Consider the following 10000-nt stretch of genomic DNA (forward strand, 5'->3'; position numbering starts at 1 on the left):
ACCACAGCTTATAGGTTGCCAGTGTAAGTGTCAACTCCCCATTAGGTTCTAATGAGTCTCACCCTGATGGGAGACGGCTCACATCTGGATGAAGGGGCGTGTCACTTTCTTTCACTTCATTTTTTCGCCAAATCATGTTTCAGGAGGAGGATCTGAAGGCGTGTCACTGACGACTCGGCCAGCAGTAGTTAGCTGTTTAGAAGTATGAATAAAGGTTTCAAATCAACCTTGTGTAGACTTGCCACTGTTGAAAAACAATTATTAAAATGCTCTTCTGAAAGCTCTTCTGATCCCCTTGTGTGAATGAGTTTCTCTTCTATAGAATATCTCTGTAACGAAACAGGAGATAAGGCGTAACTCCAGGCGTTATACTAAAGCACTGAGCGCTGGATCCAACATGAGGTCCTGACGATGGTAAAGTCCATCTGGTTATGTAAGTGATCCCGTGGTCTTCAGATGAAGGAAGAGGCAGATAGTCCACAGTGACGGGTGGATCGATGTGAGCTGTCTCCTTCTCTCTACCCACTCATCCATCCCTGACCTCACCACAAGCAACGTCAATGTAATTCTGGGAGGTAAACAGGGTAAAAGAACAACAACAGAATTGATACAGAATGGTAAATAGACGGGAGACAGAGAAAGCGAAAGAGATGATAGGTGAAAGAGTAAGTCTTTAAATGAGAAGGACCATAATCAATAACTTTTCAGGATCATTGCATTGAGTTGAGAAGGGAGTTGTGTTTTCAGTAGCTCAGGGTGCCTTCATCAAGTCGATATAAGATAGAAATCATGTAATAACTGAAGTAAACAATTTATAGAGGGTTGATGAGAGCAGAAATGAGAGCACACCAGGAAGAAAGAGGAGAAATAAATTGCCTTTGAATTGGAGTTTCAGGATTTTTTCATTCGATTTAAAAGCTCTCAGGTATAAACCATCTTTACCCTGGCAGCAGGGAGAGGAATAGAGAGAGAGAGAGAGAGAGAGAGAGAGAGAGAGAGAGAGAGAGAGAGAGAGAGAGAGAGAGAGAGAGACAGAGACAGAGACAGAGACAGAGACAGAGACAGAGAACTGGACTTGTGTGAGCAAAATAATGAACATTGATGCAATCAGAATCCAGTCAGAAAGGATAATAAATCTGTGCCGTATAATTTGAATATCTTGATCCCCAGTAGTGTAGAAGTTGTAACAGTCACATGGATTGACATGAGGAGTTAAGAAGAATGCGCTAGACACAAGTGTGTGTGTGTGTGTGTGTGTGTGCTACAACCTTTAAGCGTGTACAAGTATTTGGCTTATATCTTGCATACACATCTGCTAGAGACCATGTGGTCTGAATCAGACACACACATGTTCACGGGCCCTGTGGACAGCTACACCGTCACAGAGTGAGGTCACATTATGTGTGTGTGTGTGTGTGTGTGTGTGTGTGTGTGTGTGTGTGTGTGTCTGTGTTAAGAACACAGGTTTCACAGGGTTCAAATAAGGGGGTCACAATGTCATAAAAAAACATGCCAGAGAACGTGGGTGGGACAGAATTCCATTCCTCTTCAACCCCTTGCCTTTGTGAGTGTACGACACATGTGTGTGTGTGTGTGTGTGTGTGTGTGTGTGTGTGTGTGTGTGTGTGTGTGTTTGTGCGTGCGTGCGTGTTTGTGCGCTCGGGTGTGTGAGTGGGTGTGTGTATATCTTACCGTGTGGTAGTTGACGATCTCTTGTAAGCTTTCCCCACACTTCTCAAGGCATTCCTGCGATGCAACGGACAAACACACACACAGAATCAAACACACACACAGAATCATAAACACACACAGAATCATAAACACACACAGAATCATAAACACACTGCTGTGTTTGAGTCACCTCATTCAATAGAGGAACTTTTACTTTAATATCTCATCCAGGTGCTTGTGGAATTGAAAGTCCACTTGTCTTATTGCTGCTGGGACCATGAAGCCCCATCGGTCCTATATTATATTATTAGATTACTATATTATCGTTGGATATTGGATATGGTGGTTCTATGGTGAGCATGGTGTTGTTATCGTGACTCGTCTCAGGACTACTCCCTGGATTCCCAGACAGTTAAACAAGGCCACCATAAAAATAATCCCAAACGTCCTCTATTATTTACTCTACTCTGCTCCACGTGTACGTCACAAAAAGACGTTCCGCTCTATTAAAAGGCAGGAATCTGTTGCATTCATCTTCTCCTGACCCCCCCCCCCCCATATAGCTCACAGCGGCTGTCAGGAAAGACATCAAATACTGTATACTCTATACTGTATTCCAGGTACAGTACTCTATCAAATACTGTATACTCTATACTGTATTCCAGGTACAGTACTCTATCAAATACTGTATACTCTATACTGTATTCCAGGTACAGTACTCTATCAAATACTGTATACTCTATACTGTATTCCAGGTACAGTACTCTATCAAATACTGTATACTCTATACTGTATTCCAGGTACAGTACTCCCAGTCCCAGTCCCAGTAACAGTCCCAGTAACCCTCTAAGTGTAACCATCCTGCTGGTCTCTGGTGCGCCGGCCCCTCTGTGTGTTTACGCTGCGAGCGCGCGGTGAGCAGCGCACCGTGGAATGCAGCGGTGGTTTGTGACTGAGAATCCCCTTCAGACGCTCCCGGGGCGGGGGGGCCGAGGAGAACGTCGCCGGAACATTCTCTGCCTAACAGTCACTTCAGGGTGGGGGGGGGGGGGGGGGGGGGTTGTCTTGATTTCAAATCTGATGCTTTGGATTCAAACAATTGTTCTATTTTGCACCATTTAGGACCGACAATTTAAAACATACTAATGTTAGTGAGCATTTGTGAGTTTTTTTGTGTAGAACCACAGACTATCACCTAGCTCTCTTTATTAACCACCTTACACCACACATCGTAGCGCTATCACCAATTCTGACTCGTTTATGCTCCTCATCAGTGGGTCTGATGTGGGCCGGGTCTGAGAGTCTGAGTCATTCCGCCCAGACCAATATAAACCAAAGAGGATTCACCAACCTCCTCCAGAGGCTCCGTCTCCCCTGTAGCCCTCTGACTGAGTCGTACCAGCCCCCGAAAACACGACACCAGAGGCGTCAAGATCACGCCTCACCAGCGCCCGCTGGAGAGGTCGCCAGGTCACGATGCGTCCTCCTGTGACAGCTGAGTACTCACCGAGATCATCTCCTCCTTCTTGCACTGCAGCGAGAGGTCCTTGATGCCGTTGACAAACAGCTTGTTGGCGCTGACGTAGGCCCGGCCCGCCTCAATCATCCCACTGCACAGCTTCACCAGCTGGAGGAGGAGAGACACAGTGGACTAGAGACAGACCAGTGGACTAGAGACACAGCCCAGTGGACTAGAGACACAGCCCAGTGGACTAGAGACACAGACCAGTGGACTAGAGACAGCCCAGTGGACTAGAGACACAGCCCAGTGGACTAGAGACACAGCCCAGTGTACTAGAGACACAGCCCAGTGGACTAGAGACAGCCCAGTGGACTAGAGACACAGCCCAGTGGACTAGAGACAGACCAGTGGACTAGAGACACAGCCCAGTGGACTAGAGACACAGCCCAGTGGACTAGAGACAGATCATTGGACTAGAGACACAGCCCAGTGGACTAGAGACAGACCAGTGGACTAGAGACACAGCCCAGTGGACTAGAGACAGATCATTGGACTAGAGACACAGCCCAGTGGACTAGAGACAGATCAGTGGACTAGAGACACAGCCCAGTGGACTAGAGACAGACCAGTGGACTAGAGACACAGCCCAGTGGACTAGAGACACAGCCCAGTGGACTAGAGAGAGCCCAGTGGACTAGAGACAGCCCAGTGGACTAGAGACACAGCCCAGTGGACTAGAGACAGCCCAGTGGACTAGAGACAGCCCAGTGGACTAGAGACACAGCCCAGTGGACTAGAGACAGACCAGTGGACTAGAGACACAGCCCAGTGGACTAGAGACAGATCAGTGGACTAGAGACACAGACCAGTGGACTAGAGACACAGCCCAGTGGACTAGAGACAGCCCAGTGGACTAGAGACAGCCCAGTGGACTAGAGACAGCCCAGTGGACTAGAGACACAGCCCAGTGGACTAGAGACAGATCAGTGGACTAGAGACACAGCCCAGTGGACTAGAGACACAGACCAGTGGACTAGAGACACAGCCCAGTGGACTAGAGACACAGCCCAGTGGACTAGAGACAGCCCAGTGGACTAGAGACAGCCCAGTGGACTAGAGACAGCCTAGTGGACTAGAGACAGCCCAGTGGACTAGAGACAGCCCAGTGGACTAGAGACACAGCCCAGTGGACTAGAGACAGCCTAGTGGACTAGAGACACAGCCCAGTGGACTAGAGACAGCCTAGTGGACTAGAGACACAGCCCAGTGGACTAGAGACACAGACCAGTGGACTAGAGACAGCCCAGTGGACTAGAGACACAGCCCAGTGGACTAGAGACAGATCAGTGGACTAGAGACAGACCAGTGGACTAGAGACAGCCCAGTGGACTAGAGACACAGCCCAGTGGACTAGAGACACAGCCCAGTGGACTAGAGACACAGCCCAGTGGACTAGAGACAGATCAGTGGACTAGAGACACAGACCAGTGGACTAGAGACAGCCCAGTGGACTAGAGACACAGCCCAGTGGACTAGAGACAGCCCAGTGGACTAGAGACAGCCCAGTGGACTAGAGACAGACCAGTGGACTAGAGACAGCCCAGTGGACTAGAGACAGACCAGTGGACTAGAGACAGCCCAGTGGACTAGAGACAGACCAGTGGACTAGAGACAGACCAGTGGACTAGAGACACAGCCCAGTGTACTAGAGACAGACCAGTGGACTAGAGACACAGCCCAGTGGACTAGAGACACAGCCCAGTGGACTAGAGACAGCCCAGTGGACTAGAGACACAGCCCAGTGGACTAGAGACACAGCCCAGTGGACTAGAGACAGACCAGTGGACTAGAGACACAGACCAGTGGACTAGAGACACAGCCCAGTGGACTAGAGACAGACCAGTGGACTAGAGACAGCCCAGTGGACTAGAGACACAGCCCAGTGGACTAGAGACACAGCCCAGTGGACTAGAGACACAGCCCAGTGGACTAGAGACACAGCCCAGTGGACTAGAGACAGCCCAGTGGACTAGAGACAGACCAGTGGACTAGAGACACAGCCCAGTGGACTAGAGACACAGCCCAGTGGACTAGAGACAGCCCAGTGGACTAGAGACAGACCAGTGGACTAGAGACAGCCCAGTGGACTAGAGACAGCCCAGTGGCCTCATGGCTCTCGGTGGATAATGCATCAGAAAGCCCTTCCTTCTGTGGCAGGAAGCAGGATATGATTTGGTGTATAAAAAAAGATGAATCTAAGCTAGAGGTAAGCAGGATGATTATTGAAACACAAAACAACTGTTTCTCTATTTCAAATATTAGGGAATGAAATCTACAGTGGATCTTCTCCTTTTTGACTTCTCATCCAACCAGAATTAGCGATATGAACTGTTTCCTATTTCCACACCACATCACTTCTTACTACTCAATGCAGTTCCTCTAAACAGGTTAATAATGTGGAGTAGTGGCTTCATAGTGTGGCTAACGGTGTAGCAGCACCCCCAGGCTTTGTGTACAAATGAATTGACCAGCAGAAGAGAGAACACAGACAGATAGAGTCATTACAAACGTCAGAGCTCAATGCTTTGAGACAGAGAACGAGAGAGAGAGCATGGCCAGAGGGAGAGAGAGAATCAGAGAGAACTAGAAGCCCAGATAAAGAGAGACAGATAGATAAATAAAGAAAGATAGTGACAGAGCAGTAGAGAGAGAGAGGGGAAGAGGGAGATGGAGAAAGAGAGAGCAAGAGATAGAAACAAAGAAAGACAGACAGAGCACCAGAAAGAGGGAGAGATAGAGAGGGTAAGATGGAGACAGAGACACGTTCTTACAGTATGTAAAATAGTATGTGTAGTAAAGCTGCAGTGATACCCTCAATGAAGGAGTGAAGGATGAGCACAAAGTCAAATCCATTCATCAGTTTGAGACGCGCTGGACCCACGGTCACACTGCGTCTCCGTAGCAACACAACACCTTCCCTGTTCCTTCCAGTCCTTCCATTACTCTCCAAGATTCAAATCAGCGCGTCACTTTGGAGCGCTTTGTTCCCAACAGACACAGAGCCAAGGCCTAATGTTCAATCAATTATTTGCGGATACGGGCAGGATTCAACCAGCTCCGTCCCGCTACATGGTTGATTCTCCTGTTTATTCCTCAGATACAAGCGCTTAAAAACATGATGAGGGCGAGCCTATGGAAGGCCTTTCACGTCTTCTCTGGTCCTCACACTGAAGCCCGAAGGGACACAAAACATCATTAAAAACTTTGAGTGGGGCCTAGTGTTAACCATATGATAATTTAAAGTGTTCTTAAAAAATCATTCTTCGAGACAGAGAGGGAGAGAGAGAGAGAGAGAGAGGTGACCTACAATATAACAAATGCTTCTCTGTTTACGTGCAGAGGAATGTCTACATTAACTGCGTGATGGCGTTGAGGATGTGGTTTCCCTCAGAGAAAGAGCAGCGGTGTGGATGCTGTGATAGGGGGACTCTGAGCTCCAGGGAACACATCTGTCAACACAACGCGACCAATCAGCTGTGTGTGTGTGAGCGTCTGTGTTTTATAGTGACTGACTGTAAACACTCTAAGATAAGAACCACGGGGTCCGTTAGGAGACAAGACGCCACATCTGGAGCTGAATGAACAAGCCCTGTTAGTGGTCGACATTCTAGTTCACTGGTCCAACTGTTCACAGAAACCTCTAGAAAAGGGAAAATGGGAATTAAGTGGTACCGGTTTCTTAACAGAAAAAAATAATGAAACCATCTTTAAAAATGAGCATGTAATATCACCCCAAAAAAGTCTAAAAACAAAGGTAACAAAGATTTTTTTTTCTTTATTATTCTGTTTCTGGTTGTGGTCGCACCAAACTATACAAGCTCCCAATCCACTCTCAGGACCAGTAACGGACGCTGTTGAACCAGTAACAATCCACTCTCAGGACCAGTAACGGACGCTGTTGAACCAGTAACAATCCACTCTCAGGACCAGTAACGGACGCTGTTGAACCAGTAACAATCCACTCTCAGGACCAGTAACGGACGCTGTTGAACCAGTAACAATCCACTCTCAGGACCAGTAACGGACGCTGTTGAACCAGTAACAATCCACTCTCAGGACCAGTAACGGACGCTGTTGAACCAGTAACAATCCACTCTCAGGACCAGTAACGGACGCTGTTGAACCAGTAACAATCCACTCTCAGGACCAGTAACGGATGCTGTTGAATGTGCTCGTCCCTCCAGCGCCGCCTTAGCACTCAACTGGCTCATAGATGGTGAGCTCCACTAAGTGCACTCAGAGACCCCCCCCCCAGACCCCCCCCCCCCCCCCCCCCCACCGTGGTGATGACATCACCACGGTAGCTGGTAAGGGAAGAGAAGCGAAAGGCGGGCGTCCGCCGGCTACTGGGAACCTCACGGCGTCATTAGAGAGATTAGATCATTCGTCTAGTGATCATTAGAGAGATTAGATCATTCTCCTAATGATCATTAGATAGGCCTTATCATCGAGATGACATTCTTTAAGCATCGTTTACGTTTACATCGAGGGGATTTAGACACTTTTATCCAAAGTGACTCACAACTAACTCATTCACACGTTGACAGCAGAGTCGACCACGCAGGGCGGCGGCCAGCGGGTCAGCAGCAGTCAGGGGGGGGGGGGCTCAGAGACACCCCCACACTCAGCTAGGAGGAGCCGGGGATCCAACCAGCAACCTCCCAGTTAGCAGCCGCCCCCGCTCTACACCCAAAGCTACGCCGTTCATCACAAACGCTTCAACAGATTGGTTCCACTGTGAGGGGGACGGTTCTGAAGTGACTAAGCGCTGCTGGTCCCTGGCTGCTGGTCCCTGGCTGCTGGTCCCTGGACAGTGCGGGCTGCTCTTATTAGATATCCACGGTGACGACAGCAGCATTACCTCATGCTCTAAGTGCTCCCCCATTAGCCTCAATGGTGTATGAGCAAGGGCCCCATTTGTCTTCTTCAGTTCTGTGAAAAGACCCAGAAGGGGCAGCCACTGCCCTACACACTTCTATTGATAGTGTGCGTTGTTCTAACTCTCTCTATATATATATATATATATATATATATATATATATTGTTCTAACTCTATAACTGTATTAGGTTGGCACAGAATAGGCACAATTTCCTTCTAATGTTCTTTTAATCCTGAGTTGTATAGCTATGGTCAAAGGATTAACTTGCAATCTATTAATAGCTTGATCAATTATTCTACGACATATATGGCTGGAAATGACCTGATCCCTGCTCATGTTCCCGAGCGGCTCAGAGGCCCGCTGGGTTCAGCAGCAGCACTGCTGGGTCTGCACTCACAGCCAATACAGGTCTGCTCTGTGGGACAGAGTCTGGCACAGAGAGCGGCCTCTGTGAAGGTTAATGTAATCACTATTTACCCACTGTGCTTACTGTGTAACTGCACTTGTGTTAAGACCATGAAAGCACGTGTGTGTGTGTGTGTGCACTTGTGTGTATGTTTGTATGTTTTCAAGTCAAACATTTAACAGTACACCACTCCTTCATGATAATACAAGGCACAAGCTCATGTTTGCCGGGGTGTTGGAATCACCTTGGAGGCTTTATGTTTGTGATCTGGGTTCTGAGTGTGAGGGAGAGAAACACAGTCCTGGTTCATACGTACCTTATCCAGCTTCACCTCGATCTCCACCACATCTGTCTCCACCTCGTCTATACCAGCCCTGTGGATCACACACACACACACACACACACACACACACACACACACACACACACACACACGCACACGCACATGGTCAGAATATACCGTGTGATGTTATTTTTTCTTGTTCCTGAGGAGAGAGAAAGCTCAAAAGAGAATCAAGCAAGCGGGATCATTAGAGGAGATGAAGGTCCACATGTAAGGAGACACGGCGTGCGGCCGCAGGCAGAACCAAAGCGCAGTGTGGGAGGATTAGTGGTGGACCACAACGTCACAGTGAGGGAAAACACGTCTCCAGGAAAAGACCAGGACTCGGGTTTGAAGCGATTGTTATGGTTGAAGTTAACATGGAGTTCAAAGAGTGCAGAGTAACTGACTTGATGAGAGAGTGGGGGGAAGAAGGAAAGTCACAAAAAGGGACAGAGAGAGACTATGAGGGGAATGGTCAAATATCCAGAACCGGAATGAAGCAACATCCACGTGAGTTTCCCCGGCACGTCTAATATCCCTGCATTTTTCTATGCCTTAAATCAAGATTTAAAGCATACTGTAAATTGTATGCGGGGCGTCCCATGATGTTAGGAGTGCAGATGAATCAGCCATTAAGCATCCCGGCCATAAACATTTGGCCCCTAACACCAATGACCAGATCGATGTACAAATAGCCGGGACAGATTGGTGGCCTGAAGCCTGGAGATGAGAATTAAATAAATTAAAGTAGATCAATAGATGAGGACATGCAGAGGCATGAATCATCACTTAGGAGGTCCAGGGTGGAGGAGGAGGAGGAGGAGGCCTCTGGCATCAGCATGCAAAGGTCTCTGAAGCAATCGCTCATTATCACACACACACACACACACACACACACACACACACACACACACACACACACACACACACACACACACACACACACACACACACACACACACCCCACACAAACTGAATTAAATAAATGAAATAATGAGCAATGGGCTACATATTTGTATTTTATCCCAAAGGTGACATTGAGGATAAATGTAGTTCATCTTATCTCAAACGTTTCAGATGTTCCTAGTGTTCCGTAGCCCTGGTGTGTTTAAGGCAGACGTTCCAAGGCCTGTCAGGTCCAGCTCTCACTCCAACTCCATTCCTCCAGTCCTGCTGCAGCACGTCCACCAGCGCTG

The 10000-nt window shown here is 48.2% G+C and overlaps 1 protein-coding gene across 1 annotated transcript in view; it reads right to left on the reverse strand.

Annotated features, from left to right (window-relative positions):
* LOC311338243 (arf-GAP with coiled-coil, ANK repeat and PH domain-containing protein 3-like) overlaps nucleotides 1-10000 on the reverse strand; it is a 53365-nt gene that overhangs the window by 22939 nt on the left and 20426 nt on the right. Inside the window, exons 2-4 of the mRNA XM_084463475.1 lie at nucleotides 8796-8853; nucleotides 3179-3298; nucleotides 1693-1746 (exon numbers count right to left, since the gene is read on the reverse strand). Coding sequence (XP_084319601.1) covers nucleotides 1693-1746; nucleotides 3179-3298; nucleotides 8796-8853 — 232 coding nt within the window. The remainder of the gene's footprint in view (nucleotides 1-1692; nucleotides 1747-3178; nucleotides 3299-8795; nucleotides 8854-10000) is intronic.

The sequence above is a fragment of the Micromesistius poutassou genome, assembly GCF_964030765.1.
Source record: "Micromesistius poutassou genome assembly, chromosome: 2".
Classification (NCBI taxonomy): Eukaryota; Metazoa; Chordata; class Actinopteri; order Gadiformes; family Gadidae; genus Micromesistius; species Micromesistius poutassou.